Genomic DNA, 23,683 nt, shown 5'->3' with positions numbered 1-23,683 from the left:
ATTATTTTCATATTTTTCTACATTGTCTTCTTCATAGCAATGAGCTCCTTCAGATACTTTTTTACTTCTACGGTTCCAGGAGAATAAAAAGTTTAGAAGTCCATGTTGCCGGCACTCAACTATCAGACAATTTGAGGGACCTCAAAAGAGATTATTAAGGGTCATCTAGTCCTATTGGCTTTCCAGTGCTTCAATCTTTCCTGTAACATCCCCAGCCCCTGTTCGACTACCTCCAGGCACACACAGCTCACTATGGCCTGAACAGCTTTGTTCATCTAATGGCAACTCAACGCTTGGGGACAGAAGTGGCGAGAAGGAAAGCTGCAGAGGTGGAGACCTGGCCCAGCCATCACTAGCTCTGATCTTGGACAGGCTCCTAAGCTCCCAAGGCCAAGTTCCTCATCTATAAAACAAGACTCATATATGCCCCTAGAATTACTGCGATTTTTACGTGAAATAATATATATGAAAATACTTTTAAATTTTGTCAAGTAGATGAAGTTGCCCTAACATTGAGAGTTGAAGAGATCATGAGGCAGCTGTTGAGCCCACACGAGAGCTGAGGAAAGGAAGAATTCGGGTCCTTCCTATCCCACTGGCTTCCTTTTCCAATCCTGACATGAGCAATCAGGAGGGTGTGGATTCCCAAGGCCTGATTCCATTCATCTCATTCCTGGGCCATCCCATAAGACTTGCCCTTTCCTGTCACTGAAGGCTGGGTCCTGCTGTATCCATGCTCCAGCTGGATTCAGGGATAGAAAAGAGAATAAGCCCAGGGCATATTTCCTTTGAAGACAACCATATGGCAGTTGCATGCTTCATGTGTCTTCCTTTCCCTAGGGCAAGAGCTAGCAACATGGCCACACTGGCTACTAGGTATGGATAGAGCCGCTGGACTTTGAAGGGAGTTGGCAATGATTAGAGCGGAAAATAGCATGTGACAGGGATCGCGTTTGAAGGATTTTTGCATCTGTATTCATCAGAGATATAGGTCTGTAGTTTTCTTTTTTTGTGTTGTCCTTACCAGGTTTTGGTATCAGGGTAATGTTGGCCTCATAAAATGAGTTAGGGAGTACTGACTCTTCTTCAATTTTTTGGAAGAGTTTGAGCAGGATTGGTATTAGATCCTCTTTGAAGGTTTGGTAGAATTCACTGGTGAAGCCATCTGGTCCAGGACTTTTGATTTTGGGAAGGTTTTTGATGACTGATTCAATTTCGTTACTGGTGATCGGCCTGTTAAGATTTTCCAGTTCTTCATGATTCAGCCTTGGAAGGCTATATGTTTCTAAGAACTTGTCCATTTCTTCTAAGTTATTAAATTTGGTGGCATATAGTCCTTCATAGTATTCTTGGATAATCCTTTGTATTTCTGTGGTGTCCGTGATAACTTCCCCTTTTTCATTTCTGATTTTGTTAATTAGTGTCTTCTCTCTTTTTATCTTAGTGAGTCTAGCCAAGGGTTTGTCGATTTTGTTAATCTTTTCAAAGAACCAGCTTTTTGTCACATTAATTTTTTCTATTGTCTTTTTGTTCTCTATTTCATTTAGTTCTGCTCTGATTTTTGTTATTTCCTTTCTTCTGCTGACCTTGGGTTTCGCTTGTTCTTCTTTTTCTAGTTTTTTAAGGTGTAACATGAGGTTATTTATTTGGGATTTTTCTTGTTTCTTGAGATAGGCCTGTAATGATATAAATTTCCCTCTTAAAACTGCTTTCGCGGCATCCCAAAAATTTTGGTAGGATGTATTTTCATTGTCATTTGTTTCTATGTATCTTTTGAGCTCTCCTCTAATTTCTTCTTTGACCCAGTCGTTCTTTAAAAGTATGTTCTTTAATCTCCATGTATTTGTGTTTTTTCCTGCTTTCTTTTTGCAGTTGATATCTAATTTCAAAGCTTTGTGATCAGAGAATATGCTTGGTATGATTTCAATCTTCTTAAATTTGCTGAGGCTGATTTTGTGTCCCAATATATGGTCTATCCTTGAGAATGTTCCATGTACACTAGAAAAGAATGTATAGTCTGATGTTTTAGGATGAAGTGCTCTATATATGTCAATTATGTCCAATTCATCTAATGTGTCATTTAGGGCTGCGATTTCGTTATTTATCTTCTGTTTGGATGATCTATCCATAGCTGTCAATGATGTATTTAAGTCCCCTAGTATAATTGTGTTTTGGTCAATTTCTCCCTTTAGTTCTGTTAGTAGTTGCTTGGTATATTTCAGTGCTCACTGATTGGGGGCATAAATATTGATGACTGTTATGTCTTCTTGTTGTATAGTCCCCTTTACCATTATGAAATGTCCATCTTTGTCTCTTGTTATCTTTTTCACCCTGAAGTCTGTTTCATCGGAAATCATTATGGCTACACCTGATTTTCTCTGGGTACCATTTGCTTGGAGTGTCAATTTCCACCCTTTCACTTTGAGTCTATGCTTGTCCTTGTAGCTGAGATGTGTCTCTTGTAGGCAGCATATGGTTGGGTTTAGTTTTTTGATCCAATCTGCTACTCTGTGTCTCTTTATTGGTGAGTTCAGTCCATTTACATTTAGGGTGATTATTGATATGTGAGGATTTCCTGTCATTCTGTCTTTAGTTTTCTGGTAAGGCTGTGTCTCCATTGTTTCTTTGCCTTTTTGTTGTTGTGTGTTATTTCTGTGTGGTGGTATTCTATGATGTTTCCCTCTGTTTCTTCTTTTATTACAGTATATATTTCAGATTTGGAAGTTTTTTGAGTGGTTACCCTTGAGTTTATGTAAAAGAAAGTTTGATATTTAGAGTGTTCCAGTTTCTTCAGTACGCTTACTTTCTCTATTCCCATATTCCAGTTCAGGCCTTTACGCTCCCCCTTTTTATGTTTCGGTTACCACAAGTTGTCCCTGTTGATGGTGGTCTAATAGCCTCCTTTAGTATTTCTTGTAGTGCAGGTCGTGTATTAGAAAATTCCCTCAGCTTCTGGATGTCTGGAAAGGTCTTTATTCCTCCTTCATATCTAAAAGAGATCTTTGCTGGATATATTATTCTTGGCTCATGATTTCTCTCTTTCAATAGTTTGAATATTTGGTTCCATTCCCTCCTAGCTTGTAGAGTTTCTGCTGAAAATCTGATGATAATCTAATGGGCTTTCCTTTGTAAGTTACCGTCTTCTTTTCCCTGGCTGCCTTGAGGATTCTTTCTTTGTCATTGATTTTAGACAGCTTCAATACAATGTGCCTTGGTGAAGGCCTGTTGGGATTGAGGTAATTAGGTGTTCTATTTGCTTCTTGGATTCGAGGATCCAGTTCTGTCCACAAGTTTGGGAAGTTCTCATCGACGATTTGTTTGAATATATTCTCTGTTCCCTTCCCTCTTTCTTCTCCTTCTGGTATGCCCATTATTCTTATATTGCTCTTTCTGATGGAGTCAGAAAGTTCTTGTAGAGTTCTTTCATTTCTTTTAAGTCTCAAGTCTCTTTCTTCTTCCCTCTGTGTAAATTCCAGGTTCCTATCTTCGATGTCACTGATTCTTTCCTCCATCTGGTCAACTCTACTACCTAAGCTGGATATTTTATTGTTAATTTCTTCTATTGAGTTCTTAATCTCCAGAAATTCTATTTGGTTCTTTTTCAAGATTTCAATCTCTTTTGTAAAATGCTCATGGTGTTCTTTGATTGTGTTTCTGAGTTCATTAAACTGCCTTTCTGTGTTTTCTTGCATCTCGTTCAGTTTTTTCAGAATTGCGATCTTGAATTCTCTGTCATTTAAATCACAAAGGTCCATATCTCTAAGTTCCTTTTCTGGAGACTTTTCACTTTCTTTCTGAGCTATCTTGTTGCCTTGGTTATTCATGGCAATCACTGATTTACTATTTCTCTTCCTAGACATCTACAGGAGTGTCTTCTGCAACAGGTTGATAGGTATGCGAAGAGCTTTTGGAGTTCCAAAGCTCTTTCTGCACCAGATTCAGAGCCCGTTTGTTTCAGCAGATCTGTTTACTCCTGCAGGGATCCGCCCAGATAGGTGGGGCCAGGGGCGGGGTGAGTTGTGAGAGGTGGCCCAGAGCAATGGCGGCGACCACCACCACAGCCAGTCCTGCTTCCACAGCTCCCTCCCCTTTGCCGGAACTAGAATCTGTGTCTGCGGTCCACAGTTCTCAGAGCAGCAAATATTCTGTCCTTTGATCCGACACTGCTACTTTATCGCTTCTAGCACCGGGCAGGTGGGGGCGGGGCGAGCTCTGGGAGGGTAGGGAGGGGGCGGCTAGTCTCCGTGCCTAAGGCTTCCGTTCTCCGCTCGGCAGTGAGGGCTTAAACCACCGATTTCAGCCCTCTTCCCTCAGTCTTTGCTCCGAGGTCTGCCGTGAGCGAGCGTTGGGTTCAGCGGTTTTGTATGCTGCCCCCTCAGCCCTGTGGGCCGTAAGCGGAGCCCTAGCAGTCCGAGTCCTTCCCTCTCCCGCAGCTGCGGAAGATCCGGGAGCAGCGGGCTCCGAGCACTGAGCTAGGTCTGTGTCCTGCGCCCGCGCGGCTCCGTCTCCGCACTTCTCCTCTCCCTCCTCCCCCGCTCGCGCGATTCACCCACCTGGAGGTGAATTCAGTAGTGGGCCTCTTCGTCTTGCCTGTCTGCTGTGCAAGGAGTCCTTTGTGGAGTTATTGTTGTCCGATTCGTTGTAAATTCCAGGGGAGCGTTACAGAGGCTCACCTCACGCCGCCATGTTTTTTCCCAGTTTTGAAGGATTTTTGGAAATCTAAATCTCTGCAGTGAGTCGCATGTAGAGGTATCACCCTTATCAGCTACTTTGTAATGTGCTTGAAAGTGACCAGGCCCCCAAAGAGTCGCACCCCAGTTTCTCAACCATGGTTTAGCTTCTCCTCTTCTGACCTTACTAACATATATAAAATTATTACACTGTAAGATGAAGTGTTGAGATAAAGTGTATGGGTGGGCACCCTGAATGTCCATTAGTCAGGAATTGGGAAAAAAGAAAAAGAGAGGTTTCTTATTGTAAACTGCCATTCTTTAAAACTTTCCATGTTCTTTAAAAACCTCTTCCTTTTCTGGGTCTAGGATCTGGGCTCTTTCAGGGTTACTGGATTTGTTTCACTTGGTGCCTGAACTGCCTTGAAATTGTGTGTGCACAAAGGAACTATTTTGGAAAGAAATAAGCCTAGACTCCTCCCACCGTCCCCACGCCAACCTGCAGAGCCCAGTCTACTCAACAGCTGGTCAGCTCCACAGACCTCCCATTCGCTTTTCTGTTCTGCTAGGAGAGGCCCCCCGGGGCCAGGGAGACCTGGTTCATTACCACAGAGCATGCAGACTGGGAACTCTGACTCTTGAGGGGATCATGCCATCAGTTTGGTTGGTCCCAATTTGCAATTGTTTTAATGAAATAACATAGAAGAGCTTAGAAAATATCTGAGTATGTCATAGGTAGAAAGGGAAGTATCAGTTTGTAAAAATTTTGATTGAATGTAAGCTAGGTCATTATGATAACATATATTCACTGAGGTATGGCCAATACACAGCAAACTGCCTGAATCTTAAGTGTACAGCTTAAGAAAGTTTTACACGTGTGTACACCCATACAACACTCCCAAATCGGGAAACTTTCCACCCCCAGAAGTCCTGCTCATGTGCTCTCCCAGGCAGTATCTCCATGCAAAAGGAAAAATACATATTTTTACTATGGGTTATATTTAAAAGAATTGGAACGTCTGAAAGAGAGTCACTCTAGGTGGAAGGTTATTCCTGGGCTCCACCCCCTGCTCCATCATCCCCTCTGATGCTGGGTTGGGCCCTGAGAAGGAAGCGAAAGGGATCAGCTGGTGATATGCACGTGGCCACAGAAGCTGAGTACGTGACCGTCACCAGGGGCCTGGGCAGCTCCTGCGGCAATGGCAGGGCTGGTGTCCAAAGTCCTGGTGGGTCAGTGCTATTTACAGTCAACCTTTCCGGTTTGTAGTGGACGTCCCAAGGAGGGCTATTTTTAAGCGGCCTGCTGGGTTTTCTGGGTGGCATATGAAGTTGGTGTAGTTAGTGAGGTTGTCTACCAATCTATTTCAGAAGAGAAATGTGATTGTTATTGTCCCTGAATCCAGGCCCCAGACAAGTTGAAAAGGGGCGCCGGTCCCTGGCTCAAAGCCAATTAACAGCAAAAGAGAGGGATCTTTAGACTTCTTCCTCTCAGACCTCAGCTGGAGGGTGGGGGGTGGTCATTCTCCGGAGCTAACCTGGGCCCCAGGCACGGGTGCTCCGGAGGGAAGGTGGGAACAAGTCTCCTAACAGGCGTGACAGTTTCCCTGGCAGGCCCTTCCCCCGATGCCTTCTCCTGCAGAACGGGGCAGCCAGTGAGCCAGCTGCAGGCCCAAGAACCGCTCGCAGAACCCTGGGACAGGCGGCTTGCAGGACAGAAGTTGGGGGAGGAAACCACTTCAGAAAAAGCTCTTTCTAGCAGGTGCTAGAAAGAGCTCAGATCTGAGGGCCAGAGAAGTCAGTGGCCAGTCTTCAAGGGCACACACAGCTGGGGGATGAAGTAAGTCCTAGAGGTCCTAGATGGGATTGGCTGGAGGGCCCCCAGCCCCGCCCAGCCCAGGAGCCTTTTCCAGGCCAGATCCTGCCAGCTCCAGTTACACTTCTTGGCTGTGTGCTTGCAGCAGGACGCGGGACACTCCAGGCTCCAAGGTCAGTGTGACCACAAAACTCGGTTTTATTCCTCCCAAGCGGGGGGCAATGCTAGAGGCAGGGTGAGGGGCCGTGTGGGGGTGGACCCAGGGCTGTGGGATGGTACCACGGGTAAGGCAGTTACCAGAGGGGAGGAGGACACTGCTCCTGTGTGCAGAATTTGTGGTAATTAAAGAAGCCCCAGAGCGCTGTCCTGGGCTAAAGCCTCCCCATCCCCTGTACGGAGGTGCAGGAACCATATTAACACTCGGCTTACAGTGCCTGTTTTAATAATCAGGATATTTTCTTGATGGGAAAAAAATCTAAATGCCACTAAATTTGGGACTTTCATCTTCATCTTTCCCTTGTAATTCACAGAAACTAATCGATTTGTTTCTGGGAATGATTTCCCTTAGCAGCATCAAAAGAGGTGCAAATCAGTGACTCGGGATATATACTAACTGAAAAATGAACATTTTGAGACTCTCAAGAGGAGCTAATTACTAATCAGCCCCATAGCTGGATCCAATTTCAACTGCTTCATGTTATTGCTAGAGATTCATTTCTGAAATTACTAACATATTAATAATGAGCCAAGTAACTGTTTTTTCCCCACCGGAGATAAAATTGCTGCCCCATTGGCCTCAATGTGTTTCATCTCTGACAAAAGCCTGTTCTTTGCTTATTTGGTTGGTTGGCTATCAGTGAGTTACTGTCAGCCTTGCTCTTATTCCTTGAGTGGGTGACATCTCTGCCTTTGAATGCTCTGGCGGATGTGGAGAGTGACATTTGCCAGAACAAGCGCAAAACCTCCTGGCTCTTCTCAGTACTGCCCTTTAGACCTTCCCTCTCTGAGACCCTCCCAGGGGCAGCTGGAGTCACACAAGGGGCAGTCAGGGCCCTCCTGACAAGGCAGCGCTAATCCAACTGTTATAGTGTTTCAGAAGTGTCCCCTTTCCTATGTGCGGCCCTCACACTCCCTCTTTCTAGCGTCCTTGGTATGGTCTCTCTGTTCCTGTGAAGAAAACCACCACCAGAATTTGACAAGAGGGTTTTCTGACCAAGCAGGCTCTTGGAGGAGATCGGGGCGTTATTAGGCTGTGTGATTCCTCCATTTCCTCCTCTACATTTATAAATACCTTTTCCAAAGACCCCTGCCTTTTAGAGTTAACCCTTCTGAGGTTAAGGCACCATTCTGGCAAAGCACAAGAGTGTTACATGCTCCTATGGACTCTGCCAGCTTCATGACCAAATCATGTCCTCAGAGAAGGGGCCAGGTCACTTTTCCTAAAGGGGTGGCTGAGGAAGGTCCAGAAAACTCTGGCTTGGAGGAAGGATGAGGAATGGGGACTCCTGGGTGATTGGAGGCAAGAGGGGGCATTGGTTCTGAGACAGACTGCCCCTGGCTGAGAGGCCCTGGTCTCCATCTCTGACCCATTTGTCTTCTCAGAGAAAATCACACAGAATCTTTTGTTAAGCATTCTTGGAGTTCCTTCCTACTGAGTCAGGAATCCTGCAGGGAGCCAGTCCTGAAGGTGACTGTTGGAGGTCACATCCACGCCTGCCTGAGAAGCCACAGACAATCCTTACCTTGGGCAGGGAAGAAGGCACCCACTCCTTTACAGCATTTCAAAGGACTAGATGGTTCCAACTTCTGTTTTGTTGAAGACTATTTACCCTTAAAGACGAATCTAGTAATGGTCCTATGTTTTCATCACAAGGAGTCCTAGGAAACATGTCTTTTACAGAGAAAGAATGTAAACGTCTCCTGCCTACGACTTTCTACTTTCTGAATAAAACAGAGATGCCCAAGGGTGCACATTAGGGTGACAGTAGTGGTGATGAAGTAACTTAAACCCTTTGCTCTCTTAGAACTGAGAGGAGACAACCATTTTCTGCTGGCCTAGGAGACTAGCATCATGGGAATTTGTTCAGAGTGTTCTGGGGAGCGGGCCCAACCCCAGGTGTGCACTGTTTTGGGGTGACGGTCTCTGCATGCAAAGCTGACACCTGGTCCTCCCCCTGGCCTGCCACTGTTTTCCGGCCCCAAGGAGCTGTGACAAATGGACACCGTGTACAGCTGCACCAGAAATAACTCTGAGTCAGCAGAAAGGCACCCACGGCATCTCTATCCAGGATGTTCTGGACGATCAGGAGGCTCAGAATGGAGGCAGGGTCAGAACCCAAGGCCTCCACATTCCAGGATGTCCCCAGGCCCCGAGCTGTCAGTACACTTGCCTGGTCAGAAATATATACAGATCTTGAGCACGCCGACAAAGGGGCTCAATGTGGTGGTATTTGTGTTTTAACGAAGAGGGCAAGAAATCTCTACATAGAAATCTCCCTGGCTTGGAGGCCAGAAATTCTGCCAGATTTCAGCCCTGAAACTATAAATAATGATCTCCCTCCTAACCCCTGCAATCATGATTTCTGTATAAGGGAGGAGAGAGGAAAAAGAGAGAAAACAAGACCCATATCCTCAGAGAAAGGCAGGCTGGCCCAGAGTCCCCAGCATGGCTGACAGTGCACTGGGTACCTGGCATCAAAGTGGAGCGGGCAGAGGTACCCCTGGCATCCAGGCCACTTCAGCAGAAGTCTGAGGACAAGGAGAGAGAACAGGCTTATAATATTCTGGGATTCTGAGGGAGTCACATGCCCTGAGGTGACAATCCCGTGACTAGGAGTTGCTGTAGTAAATGTATTTCTATGGTCTTGGGGGTGTAACAGAGCAGAGTGATCTGTGACACTCCTAGGTCCTAAACCACAAAGGCAGTGGGTTTCCCTTCGATTACTGGTCAGTATGGGGCTGCCTGTGAGGTGCTGGGGTCTGCAAAAGGCCTGTATCCAAGGCCAAAGACAAGCCTGGGATCAATGTGCTGGCCCTGAGATCCGGAGAAAGTCATTTAACTTCTCGAGCCTCAGTTTTCCCATCTTCAAAATAATGCCTACTTGGCAGGATTATTGCAGACCGAAGACAATCTTTGTAAGGCCCTTTGCATGGTAAATGGCTCATGGTAGAATCTCAATAAATGGTAGTTAAAAAAAATGAAAAGGCAACACGATTTGACTGGCGTGCAGGGGTGGTATGGACCTTCCCGGTAGTCAGAAGGTAGAAATCCTCTTTTTTGTTTATTTTTTCTGTATCATTTTACTGGAGAAAAGATCACAGACTTCAGGCAGTCTGACATTCATAACGTCGAAAACTACCCAGATTTCCCCAAGCACTGTGAAGCAGTGTGGAAGAGAAAGAAACAAGAGAAAAACAAGAAACCAAAAGAGGGGCTGTGGCTCCTGCAGTTCTTTCTCTTGCTCATTGATCTCTCCACGGTGGTTTGGGACCATCCTGTGGGGCTGTCTAATCCAGTTTCTCTGCTTTCCAGACGCTCATCCAAGAAGCAGGATGGCCAGTGCCTTCTCTAGGTTGCTAACTGGCCGCAATGCTTCTCTGTTATTTGCCACCTTGGGCACCAGTGCCCTGACCACCGGGTACCTGCTGAAACAGCAGAATGTGCGTGCTGAGGCCCGGGACCAGCACAAGCTATTCCCTGCAAGGTAAGTCCTCTTGGCTTTAAAATAACTCCAAGCGCCAGCCAAAAACATGCTTGCCTCGGATGGAAACTTTCAGCAAGTGTCTCTCTTTTTGCCTTGAAGGATGACTAAGTCAAATTGACAATAATTTTTGAAGCTCATTAAGCACAGGGGCCTGTGGCGAATACAAAAAAGCGTAGTGTCATCATTCCTGGCCAGAGCTTGCAATGTAGTTGAATAGTGATAATAGCAACAGTTAACATTTGTTGAGCACTTTTACGTGGGTTAAGTACTATATATGGAGTATCTATTTTATTCACCTTTTTGATGAAATGGAGGCTTACAAAAATTAAGGAGTGTCAAATGCAAATCCAAGGACTCTGAATGTGGACCCATGCTACACTGCTCTGGGAAACGTGATGTTACAGTGCCGATTTTAAGTATCAGCTGTAAAGGTCACTGCAGATGGGGAGTGGGGGTGTGGTGTGAAGATGGACACGTCCTCTCAGCCCTGGGAACTTGGTCATGGATGAGACAGCGCACATGCATAGAGCTGGAGGCAGGGCTGACTTTGAGGGATTGTGCATAGGCAGGCATGGGTGGGAGAGACGAGGAAAACCCAAGGGGTTTCTCAGAGACATTTCCTGGCTCTCATGGGAATCAGGATCTCTGGGGGAATTACCGGCTCCCACCATGCAACTCAGGAATTCCTGTGGTGCGACTGCCTGTGTTTGGACCTGGGGTGGTCCAGAATCCCCTATTCTGCAACCAATTCATATCCCTGGGTAAGATAGCACCCCATTTTCTTTCTATGTATTATTCTAAGAGCTATTTACTGGATGCCTGTTTCAATAGCCAGACAATGCTCTTGACAAAGCAGATAGTCGTGGAGCTTGCGTCATAGACAGAAGTCAGATTTTCTATGTAGTTCCACTGCAGGGTTTCTAACCTCGCTGCCCCAGCCCCCACCCCATTTCCCACTAGACTTACGGGACCAAAGTGTGGCTGCTGTATTTTACCAAAAGTTCTGGGTTAAAAAACAAAGTGTGCCTATGATTTCCATTTATTTTCTAATTATTTTCACTCTGTCTCCTCTTTACATGAGCATGAGCCACAGTCTGGCTGCCGCAGCCAGCATCATGGAATCCAGCGCCCTTTCTCTGGCAGTTCAGGGGACTTCTTTTGTGTTTTTTTTTTTTTAACTCTCGCTTACATAAGTCATGTCTCCTAGCCAAATATCCCTGTGCCACCTGTCTGAAGGGAGCCTGGTGGAAGGATGGGCAGAAACAAAGCGCACTCGTAGGCCCCCTCCTTGGGGGCTGCTCAGTGAAAGCCTCTCCCCTCCCGCGCAGTGCAGACTACCCCGACCTGCGCAAGCACAACAACTGCATGGCTGAGTGCCTCACCCCTTCCATCTACGCCAAGCTCCGCAGCAAGATGACCCCCCAGGGCTACACCCTGGACCAGTGTATCCAGACTGGAGTGGACAACCCCGGCCACCCCTTCATAAAGACTGTGGGCATGGTGGCTGGCGATGAGGAGTCCTACGAGGTAACACTGCCAGTGCTGGTGCCGGGGTGGGGGTCCGGGGGGTGCTCAGGTCCTAGTCCTTCTCTTCTCTATGGGGCCAGCTCTCTGCCTTCTCGGGCAGGGCTCCCTCAAAGGGGAGCCAGCTTCAGTAGAACAGCTGGATGCTTTCTGGAACAATGAGGTCTACAGCTTGCCGGGGACAAAGCTTTCCTTGCTGCTGCTCTAGTATCCCTCCCCACGGAGGAATGAGTGGTGTGACAGCTCTCTGAGCTTGGAAAGGGGATGAATGGGTACGGAAACAATAATAGATCTTTTCTTTTATTGCTGATGTGCTTTCACCAATACAACATTAGGAGATGCTGTGTTTGTGGCTGGGCTTTTCTGAGGGGGGAGGGTGGTACGGGGTGTCTAGAGAATTACTGATTACACAGCCACTGCAGCCCAGACCGCTGAGCTCAAGTCCCGCAGAGAAATCCTGTGATTTCCGCATTCCCATCCTCAGCGCAGAGGCAGCACAGGATGGTCTGCAGCTCTGGTTGCTCAGGTGCTATGGGGTCCTCACCACAGAACGGCCTCTCGTCATGGCAAATGGCTCCAGCCTGCCTCCCTGAGGTCTGCCTCTTCACACCATCTGCTGCGGGGAGGTGATGGCAGTTCCCTGGAAGGCAGCCATCGAGAGGAGGGCATCATTTTGAATAAACAAGACTGGTAGCTCCTTCACGCACAACAGCGCACAACCCTGGGCTCCCCAAGTCCCTGAGTAGAACTAGCTCCCTGGACCTATGCCCCCCACCCTCACTTCCTACAGCTCCCAAAGCCTGCAGGGTCCTGTTATGTCTTCTCGAAACGTTATTGCACCTAAAGGACGTTCCTGAAGGTTTGGGTTTTTTAAAAATAGATTTTGCATGAGTTATTTTTGGGTTGGTAAGGTCCTCACAGGGTGAGAGGTCCCTGCTTTGCCTTAACTACTGTTGTGCATTTTTCTTCTGGTGCAGCTGGATGTCCAGAATTTCGTTGCTTAAACTCTAGAACCTCACATTGCCTTTTGACCACAAAACTACTTAGCCTCTGATCTGGCAGCTTCTTTTATCCCGCAACGGCAAGAACTTCTGGGGGGAAACCTTCAAATTCTTAAACAAGATTTTCGTGTTCAGTCTGATGGCAGTGAGCCTGGCAGAATCATCAGGGAGGAGATTACGATGACACTTCTGCAGCCCTGCCCCCTCCCGAAGGGCAAGGTCCCTTGAAGAGGCTTTCCTGGTAGAAGGCTATTATTGCTATCATCATCATCATCATCATCATCACCACCCGTCGACCACTCTCACACCCCTTTCCTGCGCGGTAGTCTTTTAACAGTAGACAGACCAATTAAAGAGAAAACAAGAGCATCTTTCCTCCTGCAGGTGTTTGCCGACCTTTTTGACCCTGTCATTAAACTCAGGCACAACGGCTATGACCCCAGGGTGATGAAGCACCCCACGGATCTGGATGCGTCCAAGGTACGCGCTGCACCCCTCCTGTGAAACCGGCACTCCAGAGCCCAAGGGAGGAGCTCCTGGGAGAGGGGCCCTGGGTCAGATGCCCCGTAAAAGCTCCGTGACCGCCTTCGCACAGCCTGTTTCCTGGAGGGCCACGGAGCAGGTCAGGGAGGTCTGAAAGTCTGGGCTTTCCTTAGTAAGTACCACTAGGGTGGTGTGTTCGCGGAGTACTGGTCTTCCCCGAAGCAATTCCTTTTTTCCCCACCAGGCGGCGCCCTAAAAGTAACTCTGCCCGATCGCACTTGTCTCTAAGGCCCCCGCCCCTATTTCTACAGTGTATCCAGCATGTGGGTTGTGCAGACGTGCTCAGTGCCCGAGGGTCCCCAGCAGCAGATACTGCCAGTCAGTGGGTTGGAACCCAGTGTGCTTGTGGCAGGACCGTGGTCCGAGACTGGCCACGGTGACCCCAAACTCTGCTCGGCAGGTCACCCATGGGATGTTTGATGAGCGCTACGTGCTGTCGTCCCGGGTGCGCACAGGCCGTAGCATCCGCGGGCTCAGCCTGCCGCCCGCCTGCAGCCGGGCTGAGCGGAGAGAGGTGGAGAACGTGGCCATCACGGCCCTGGCCGGCCTCAAGGGGGACCTGGCTGGCCGCTACTACAGGCTGTCCGAGATGACGGAGCACGAGCAACAGCAGCTCATCGATGTGAGTGGCCCCTCAACCACCCAGAGCTTCCTGGGATGGGGCTGAACCTAGAGCCCTACCCCATGCAGTGCGGCCTCTTCCGGAGCGCAGGCCCCTGCCGGGCTGAGAACTTGCTGGGGCTTCAGCCTGTTCAGAATAAGGAAGACGATGAGGCCTTAAAACTTTAGGTTAAGCCACAGAAGTACTCTAAGGATAATCTCTGCCTAGGAAACTCCTATATGGAGCTAGTGGGCTAGGGATCGGTGGGTGGAGGTGGATGGAGGATTCCCATTGTTGGTTAGGTAGGAACAATTGGGTGTGGAAATCCTGCCTGACCTGATGATGGTCTCCATGACCACAGCCAAAGAAAGCCCTGGAAACTAGGGAAATCTGGAAATTGTCCAGGTGGAAGGCCTGCCCCGATTGGCACTGGAGCCGGCCTCTGGGATTCCTGCTGCCTCATTAGCCTCCACAGCTTCATTCTAACACTAGGGAAAACAAAACCCAAGTCCCTTACTTGTCTTCCGGTAGCAGGTGGTTAGAGAGCTGTGCTCCTAACCCCTAGGTGGCTGGTTGGAAGTCCACATGGGCCAGTGAACTGCGCCCTCTACAGCTAAGATTGTGAACAATGGCTCCACCTGGAGCTGGCCTGCTGTGGGCCACTGTGTGCTGCTGTGGGCCGCTGTGAGCAGCTAACCGTCACCTGCCACCAACTGCCTCAGCCTGGTAGAGGGCAAGGCTCATAATACCAACACGGGCCGGGGCGCTGCATCTTACACAACTAGACTGAGAAACAACAGCTTCAACTGGAGTTGGGTGGGGGGAGGGGGAAATCAATATAAAACAGGATACCGGTTTCAGAAGTAACTTTTAAGTAAACCCCAAGGAGCAACTGAAACAAGTATCTGTCATTTCAGAAGGCGCAATGCCACAAAATATGTCCCATTTTCAAACCTGATAGGCCAGCGCCGTGGTGTGTAGGCCTTGGTCTCTGGTCTCTGTAGCCGTAAGGCCAACCTTCCGTCTGTGCTGTTGCAGAACAAACCCTCCTCTGCCTCTTGAGTAGCCACTTCTGGTTTCCAGCTTAAAGGACATGCTGTTTCCTGGGCAGTCCATAAGCCTGTCCTGGCTCAAGTCTCTGCTCTGTTCTGCTTCTCAAGAGACAGTAGAAAGCCTTCCATTTCCCCTTGATTTTTTTTTACTTTAGTGTAATCATACTTGAATATACGGTATCCATATTCATATTCTTACTGTGTACACACAGAAAGAAAAATACCAGTCACTTGACATTGATTTTTTTTTATAAGTATTGAAAGAGCTTACTGCTTTTTGTTTTGTTTTCTTTAAAGATTTTATTGGGGAAAGGGAACAGGACTTTATTGGGGAACAGTGTGTACTTCCAGGTCTTTTTCCAAGTCAAGTGTTGTCCTTTCAATCTTAGTTGTGGAGGGCGCAGCTCAGCTCCAGGTCCAGCTGCCATTGTTAGTTGCAGGGGTGCAGCCCACCATCCCTTGCTGGAGTCAAATGGGCAACCTTGTGATCGAGAGCCCCGCCCTCCAACCAACTGAGCCATCTGGCCACCTGGGAGCTCAGAGGCAGCTCATTGACTTCATTATAGTTGCGGAGGGCGCAGCTTGCTGGCCCATGTGGGAATCGAACCAGCAGCCCAGTTGCACAGAGCTCTTGCTCCAACAGAGCCACCTGACCGCCCTTGACATTGACTTTGATAGAGTAGTATATTCTAGTTAAAGGCACAAGCTTGGGAGTCATACAGGTCTAGATTTGAAGCGAGGCTCTGCCACTTCCTAGCTGTGTGATACTGAGTAGGTTGTTGTGTTTCTGAATCTCATTTTCTGTACCAGAATGATTACACTTCCCTCACAGTGTTGAGGATTAAAGGAAATAAATTGAAAGCACATAGAGAGCACAGAGCCTGACACTTAATGAGCATTAAATTAACGGTGGTTATTTTTATTTATAGATCATTATTGTATACTCCTGGTACTTTTTAATGAAAGGAATGATAATAAATGAATCAATAATGTTAGAAACATAGAGAATGGTGGCAGTGTAGAACAGACTTTTCAGGGTAGCCCCCCTCACTCACTGCCCACTCTGCCATTGCATGGGGTTGGTATTGGTGGGGTACACACTCCACAGCAATGAAGTATTTCTACCTGGTCTAAGCCAGTGGGTTTTAACCTTAGCTGTACGCTCGAATAACCCGACATAATTAAAATATCTATGTCCTGGCCACACCCCATAACAATTAAGTCAGAATCTCTGGGGGATGGGAACTGGGCATTAGTAATTTTTTCAAAAGTTCCCAGGTTGTTCTAGTGGGCAGCCAAGGCTGAGAACCACTGCCTGAGAGACCTCAGCCATTATTAGTGAGTTGAAACTTGGACACCTGACAGTTCCAGTCGTGTCTGATCTCATCAGTTTCTCCTTTGTGCTTTGTCCCTTTTGGCTTGCAGGACCACTTTCTGTTTGATAAGCCAGTATCCCCCTTACTAACATGTGCTGGGATGGCCCGTGACTGGCCAGATGCCAGGGGAATCTGGTATGGACATAGCATTTCACATTTGCAGTGTGTGCAGACGATCTCCTTCAGATCATGGGCTTGTCCTAACTTGAAGTTGCTGTGACTTGCACTTGACAGCATGCCCAGCTTGAGCGAAATGGAGGAGAGTACTTAGAAACTGTGTGCGTGAGTGTGTGTGTGTGTGTGTAATACCTAAGTATTGTTGATGTTTCTAAGATATATAGGAATGTTCGCTAGTTTGCATGAATTATGCATGAGAAAACGACTGTATTTTTAAGAAAAAATTAGCTTCCTATTATTTGACCTCACAGAGAATCTGTTTCATGACATTAAAACAAAAGAGCAGAAAATGAAAAATAAATATTGAGGATTTAAGCAATACCCTACAAAGAAGAATGGATATCGAGTGTATGTATATTTTATCTTGGCCAACAGTCCTCAATCCACTTTGATTCCTGTACCTTGGTAGGTTATTACGACACTACCCAAAAGAGCTGAGATAAAAGTGTTCAGGAGCAGCGAGCTGCTCGTGGGGGTGCAAAGGTAGCATCTCTACAGCAAACATAGGTGAAATGTTCCGCACCCCAAACACCGTGGGCTGCAGGTGAAATCGTTCTTTTTGTTTTTTTTAAGCACCACAAGATTTTGGTTGAATCTATATTAGGATACAAAATATTCTTGTTAGTGTCAAAGCCAAATGTTACCACAGTTGAAATGTTGTCATCCTAGTCTGAGGAACGAGGGAGATTGTATTCTTGTGGGGCAAAAATATGACATCTTTAAGGGTTGGAGTTGATCTTATTCTTCATTCTGTCATGGTAACATTGTTTTGTAGTGCTTCTTCAGGCACAATTAATAGATTAGAGCCATCTAGGAAATGAGGAAGGTGAAATGAAGCAATCGAGCTACAGAGGTAATGGAAATTTTCATGTGTTGAAACAAATGTAATTCACACTCAACACCATATTTCTCTCTTCATTAGGCATAATTATGACAAGACATTCCTCATCTGGATTAATGAGGAAGACCACACCAGGGTAATCTCTATGGAAAAAGGAGGCAATATGAAAAGAGTATTTGAGCGATTCTGTCGTGGACTAAAAGAAGTAAGATGTTATCAGATTTCTAAATATTCACCAAAATATATTTTTCATTCTTGAAAGAAGACACTATGGTGACTTCCAGGATGGGGCTATTTTTTTAGGGATCATAGCACCTTTTGGGGGCGGGTGGGACTTCAGGGCAGTGCTTCAAAAAATGGATGATTTTCTTTTGTCACTAGCGAGCTGCCATGCTTCCCTCTCCAATCCAGGATGGTTTGGGGATGTCTGTGGATCAGTAGTTATTTTCCGATTTCCCTAACCGTGCTCTCGGCTGAATTCTAAGCATAGACACGATGTAGGATGTAACTATGTTCATAAGTAACCTGGCCACAGCCTCACCTGCTGAGAATTCCTATATTCTCCTACCATCCTCACATGAAAAATAAGAGCAACTGGCATGTATTGAGCATTTAGGATGTGCCGGGTACTATGTGCAAAGCTTTACATGGACCATCTAATTGAAATGGACCATTTTAATATCCCAATAGGAGGGATATCATTGTCTATTAAAGAAGTACTGTAAATTTACCTACATTTCATGGCAAAGATCTAGTACACACATCTCCCCCTGATGTTTGGGATGTGCTGAATGAATGGCTCCTCAAGAACTCCATCATTTCTTCACGGTTGTAGGTAGAACGCTTAATCCAAGAACGAGGCTGGGAGTTCATGTGGAATGAGCGCCTCGGATACATCCTGACCTGCCCTTCGAACCTCGGCACAGGATTACGGGCCGGCGTCCATGTTAAGATCCCCAAGCTCAGCAAGGTAATGTCATGCAGCCAGTAGCCCTGTTGGGTTGCACCAGGATCAGCTCCGATGGGACTGCTTTGTGGAGGGAGAAAAGCTCACTGCCCCTTACTTTCTACACCTATAACAGAAAATAATGAGAAAGCGTTGTTTACCTCAGAAGATAGTCTGACAAAAGATTAAGGGGCTGTAGGAAAGGGCAGTGGTTTCGAGAACAAGAAGTTTAAATTCTCCCTCAGATAACAAATCCGGATAGGTAGGTTAGCTGCTGTGCTCTGCTTCCTGCGGTTCCTTCCATCTCTTTCTCTTTCTCCTAGTACAGAGGTTCTCAGGCTTGAGACTGCATCAAAACCACCTGGAGACTTGTAACAACACAGATTCCCAGGCCCAGCTGCAGAATTGGCATTTCTAACAAGTTTCTAGGTGATGCCGATGAGGCTGGTCAGGGCACTACACTTGGAGGACGCTGTCCCCTTTGCACAGTTACCGTAAGACTCCAAGTTCCAGCTTGTGGGAAGTGGAGAGCATGCAGGTGTTTCCACGTAAAGATTTAAGGTCTAGGCCCGGAAGTGGCACACCACTCTGCTAGAACTTAGCCGGTGGTCACTTTCTTAGCTCCACTTGTGGAAGAGGAGGAAAAAGGGCAACTAATAATTTCTGCTACAGCACAACAGGTGAATCAAATACTTTAAAACAATTTTAGGTAATGTGCTTCCCGGGAAAAAAGTCTGAAAATTTTTGTTATTCAAAATTCCGATGCTAAAAAATTATTTGATATGATTTAACTAAATGATTTTAAAAAGTGATACTGTTATATAGATGAATAAAAACTCATCAAAGCTAGCATCCCAATGCCCAAAAAGCAGTATAGAAATTAATTTTAGCTGTGCAACCTTCTAAATGTGTGACCTTGGGAAGGTTAATTCCTCTGAGCCTTAGTTTCTTCATCTGTGAAATGGAGGTGAAAGCAATACTTACTTCATGGGGATGTTGTAAGGTTTAAAGTTCCAGCACAGTGCCCTGGTATGTAGTACATGTATGCTTAATAAATATTAACTGTTATTATCTCTCATTATACATCTTTTCTAAGTGAACATGCCAATGACGGTGAATCAATTTTGCCTCTTACAACACTAAGTATTATTCCTTGTCCCAGGATCCCCGCTTTTCTAAGATCCTGGAGAATCTAAGGCTGCAGAAGCGTGGCACAGGTGGTGTGGACACGGCAGCAGTGGCAGATGTGTATGATATTTCCAACATAGATCGAATTGGTCGATCAGAGGTAACATCTCTTTCAGTTTCTGAACACAAACTAACAAAATTTGCGTAAAAGAAAGAAAAGTAGCCTTAACAGCTTTACCTTCTTCACAAAATCCGAGACCTCCTCTTTCCCCACTTAGTTCTGAGTCACGTTCATGTTTCATTCTGTCGAGCTCTCCTTCCATGGGAAATAACTGCATAAAGCTGAGCACAGTGTAAGCTGAGAGCATACAGGCAAGTAAAGGAATTCACAGTGGGACTGTTGTCACCACTTGCCCCTGGGAGCTATTCAGCAATCTTCAGCCACAGGAGCACTATTATGCTAAAGGACAGCAGTATTTTATCACTGTGAAGTCAGAGAACAAGTGCTGTCTCTCTGAGGGCGGTAAAATAGTGGAATTTTCTCTCCATTCTGAATTTCCTTTGGGAAATTCTCTCATCTTCACTTTGGCAGTTTTAGATAGTTTCTAAAATGTTATTTTCAGGGCTAAAGATGGCAAATAAGGTATGCACTAGGTATACGTAAGACTATGCTCATAAAAACAATCCTTAAGATTCTGTGAATACATAGGATGAAAAGGATCATCAACTATACGTAGTAGTTTAGGAATCTGGAGTGATGCCGGAGGCGAAGCATAAAGAGCACCATTCAAGAACATGCAGCCGGATCCTAAGCAAATACTGATCTGAATAAGTCGGACCAACTTACCTGGATGTGGTCCCATTGAACATATTATGCCGATTGTTAATTTAAAAGCCTCTTATTGTTACATACAACTCTTAAGAACTCAGTGGCTGTGGATTATCGATGCTCTTTCTTCTTCCTTGTCAACCTTTGAATATTTCATTGTCTCGTGGTATCCCTACCAGTAAACTGAGGAAAGGAAAGGAGAAAGTACTCAAATAATTAAATCAGCCTGTGTGCTACCAGCTCTGGTAAAGTACTTGAGGAAGAAGCAGTTATAAATACCACAACTTCTGAAATTGGCTGTATAATTTGCTGTGGTGTACTGAATAAAGAAAATCTGGGGCTCAGTTCTATCTGCTTCTAATATTAACTAGATTTTTATTACTGGAAAGCCAGGTAGCATCACTTTACAACACTGTTTTACGTCTAACTATAAGTTAATAGGTGATCACTATAAAAGCTAGAAAAATGCCAAAAAGTACTAAAAACCAAAACCACTTATTTAACCTAACAGCCCTGAGAAAACCATTGTGAACATTAAATTCCCTCCCATTCTTCCAATTATTCAAGTGTTTTTTTTATAAAATGTAGTATTATAACATATACTTGTAAGTACAACACAGCATGTTTCCAATGTATTACATATCACGAGCATTTTCCTACAATATTAAGTATTCTTAACAAGCATGATGTTTAATGATAGCATAGTAAAGTTCGTCCATTATCTACTTAGTATCTCCATCATTATTTGATGTTTTTTTTGAGCATCTCTATATCTAACTCTATGACCATCTCTATATGTAGCCCTAAACACAACTCTAATTATTTAGTTAGGATGTATTTCTAGGAAAGGAATACCTCGGTTACAAATTAGGGGCCCTTACTTATGACCAAGTTTGCTACCAGAAGATTTATACCAAAATAGAGTCCCACTGGCTGTGAATGAGAGACCCATCTCACCACACCCTCAGCAACACTAGGACGGGTCAATTGGATGAGTAGAATGTATGTGTTTCTTTGCTTAGTAATGACTAGCGTCCTGATCCAACCCTCCCTCAGGGCCTCAGTTTCTTTATGCATGAAAAGAAGTGGGGAGGAGGCTGGACACCCTCAAGCCTAAGATATGTCCAGCTGTGACACTCAATGACCCCCTTCCATCCTTGCTATTCATTCCTGAGTTGTATCATGCTGTCTGGAATTAACTAATTGTTTAGTATCTTTCTTAGTTTGCATTTCTGCAGGAGCGGTGCAAGTAGTTTGTTAGGGAGGTAATCCTAGGGGAAATTCCTATGTAGATGTACTCTAATTTAAGAAAAATCAACACTTGTAAACCAAAGTTTGACCATTTTTCGAAAAGCAGAAATTTTAAGTCTGTCTTAATATAATTCAGTTTCCTTTAAGTAGCAAACTTGTCTGTACAGTGGAAACATGATTTAATTTCCAAACATTTGATTTTAAACAAGTTTTCCGAAAGACATCCACTATGTAAATAATAATTCTGAACTACAGCATATTCAGTGCTTGGATAGCTTAGCGGCAGGTCGGAATTCAGGTCCAGGCCAAAGAATGACACAAGGGTGTCATGTAATTTTACTTTTAGAGAAACTCTCTTATTTTACAGCTGAGATTGATGGAGGAAAAGTATCTAAGATGCCAAGTGATAGTTTTCAGATATAAAAAAAGTTCTCACACACAGATTAGTAATCCATCCTAACTAAAGAAAGATAGAGAGAAACCCTGTAACATCCCTGCTTCCCATTTCTGACAGTGACCATCAGATACCTCTCCCACCACAACCCTGTAGGGACATAGTGAGAAGGAAGAAATGGTTACGAAGCCCATCTAATGTGCCAGGTTCCCATTGTCCCTGTGTTGTTCCTACTGATCAATGCCTTGCATGTATCTTCTATGCGAATTAATCATTCATCTTTTTCACTATTAAAGGTTGAGCTTGTTCAGATTGTCATCGATGGAGTCAATTACCTGGTAGATTGTGAAAAGAGGTTGGAGAGAGGCCAGGATATTAAGGTGCCAGCACCTTTGCCTCAGTTTGGCAAGAAGTGAACTTTCTCTTTCCCAGCTTATAAATAATCTGTCTGCTGGTATGACAGACATAAAGAAATTTCTACCTTGAGAGTTTTTGTAGACTGGAAAAATGTAAAATTGTATGTCCTGTCTATCTTTACAATAAAACTCTCCTTAATCTCTTTGGTTTCCCTGATTTTTTTTTTTTTAAAGGTAAGAAGGGCAAACACATCTAGTTACAAGTATCAGGAAGCAAAGATTTTTAAGGCAAAGATTAAACTAATATTTGTAAGACTACTTACATAAAATTTAGAAACCGTCCGACTATCTAGATGCTACTATAGTTAACCCTCTCACAAATTCCTGTGGATACCATTGGAAAACGGTGAACTAACATAGTAATTTTCTGGCAAATAGAGCAAGAGAAGATTCATTTCTCTTGGAAGTGTAGAAATTACAGGGGCTATTTATTCAGGGTTTACCGTAGCAAGGGAGTCAGCAACCATCACTTGAATTTGGCAGAAACTCAAAGGCAGGTACAGGAAAGCTTTATGGTTAAAAAAAAGGAAAGGCTTCAGGTTTGCTCCGAGTGGGGTTGTGGGCCTGGGGAAAATAGAAGGTAGGCCACCTAGAAGCAGGGTATCCCGTGTAATTGCTTTGGGGAGCATATTCACTGTTCTCTGCTGTGTCCTGCATTGGAATCAGGGGCAAAACTTAAGGAAGCTGGACGTCACTGACCAAACCTAATTTCTGGGCTGATTGCTGCAGAGATTGGGGTTTGGCTTCCTGAACTGGTTGCTGCAGAAGTTGAGGGTCAAAGTTCTAATGTCATACATGGTCTGACACTGGAACTTTATGTATTCAGTCTCAAAAGCAATCCTAAATTTGATTCCTGAAATACTGAAAATGCTTTTGGTATAGTTTGCAAGATGAATTCTTCCCTCAGCCTGCATACCCTTATCTCAAATCTTGTTTTTCTGTTCGTCCTGTGATGTCTATAATCTAAAGGAATATGATAGAAGAGGTGAAAGAAAGTAATTCTGTAAAGAATTACACAATCGCTTCACATACAAAAGAAAAATATTGTTAGCTTGAATAACAGGAATGAGATCAAGGTCTGCATTCTGTTAGTGAGAACTGTAGGTGCTCCAATTAAAATAAACCTCTGCTATAATGTAAGTATTTTTCTTCCCTCCTGCTATATTAAGAAAAATAAAGTATAAAAAGAATACACTTGTGCTGGTGCTAATCGGCAGCACACTAACTTTTGAGTAACAAATTGATGTGTGGTAGAAATTTAGAAGAGGAAACCACACTCAGTATAATTCAGGACATGCTAAACACCCTGAAAGGAATGGGGTGGAGGGGTGTTCTACAATCAATGCCTGTAGACAAATGAGGGATCAGAACCTCAGGCAGTGACTGGCATTCTAGGGACAGAGGCATAGAAGTTTGA

The 23,683-nt window shown here is 45.2% G+C and overlaps 1 protein-coding gene across 4 annotated transcripts; it reads left to right on the top strand.

The window, feature by feature from the left end:
- The first annotated feature begins 5,811 nt into the window (after window positions 1-5,811).
- CKMT2 (creatine kinase, mitochondrial 2) lies at window positions 5,812-23,426 on the top strand. 4 transcript variants are annotated; one of them, XM_081053125.1, is made up of 11 exons: window positions 5,812-5,896; window positions 6,282-6,656; window positions 10,016-10,187; window positions 11,516-11,714; window positions 13,097-13,192; window positions 13,656-13,877; window positions 16,334-16,419; window positions 17,384-17,507; window positions 18,138-18,272; window positions 19,411-19,536; window positions 22,147-23,426. In XM_081053125.1, the coding sequence occupies exons 3-11, from the start codon at window positions 10,036-10,038 to the stop codon at window positions 22,264-22,266; spliced, it is 1,260 nt and encodes a 419-aa protein (XP_080909251.1). In that variant the 5' UTR covers window positions 5,812-5,896; window positions 6,282-6,656; window positions 10,016-10,035; the 3' UTR covers window positions 22,267-23,426. The 4 variants fall into 4 exon arrangements, 3 of the variants coding, with proteins under 3 accessions (XP_080909251.1, XP_080909250.1, XP_080909252.1); XM_081053124.1 differs by having other exon boundaries at window positions 5,817-6,656; XR_013993604.1 differs by having other exon boundaries at window positions 5,818-6,656; window positions 18,577-19,536; window positions 22,147-22,409.
- The last annotated feature ends 257 nt before the right edge of the window (window positions 23,427-23,683 follow it).

Source organism: Rhinolophus hipposideros, assembly GCF_964194185.1.
Source record: "Rhinolophus hipposideros genome assembly, chromosome: 7".
NCBI classification, from domain to species: domain Eukaryota; kingdom Metazoa; phylum Chordata; class Mammalia; order Chiroptera; family Rhinolophidae; genus Rhinolophus; species Rhinolophus hipposideros.
This window is presented reverse-complemented; position numbering and strand designations above follow the sequence as displayed.

What these genes read in the sequence shown, in the direction of transcription:
- CKMT2 (XM_081053125.1), top strand. Translation starts at nt 10,036, where the DNA reads ATGGCCAGTGCCTTCTCTAGGTTGCTAACTGGCCGCAATGCTTCTCTG. An exon ending in AGCAACAGCAGCTCATCGAT is followed by an intron (nt 13,878 to 16,333) that starts GTGAGTGGCCCC and finishes TTTGGCTTGCAG; the next exon opens with GACCACTTTCTGTTTGATAA. An exon ending in ATCGAATTGGTCGATCAGAG is followed by an intron (nt 19,537 to 22,146) that starts GTAACATCTCTT and finishes TCACTATTAAAG; the next exon opens with GTTGAGCTTGTTCAGATTGT.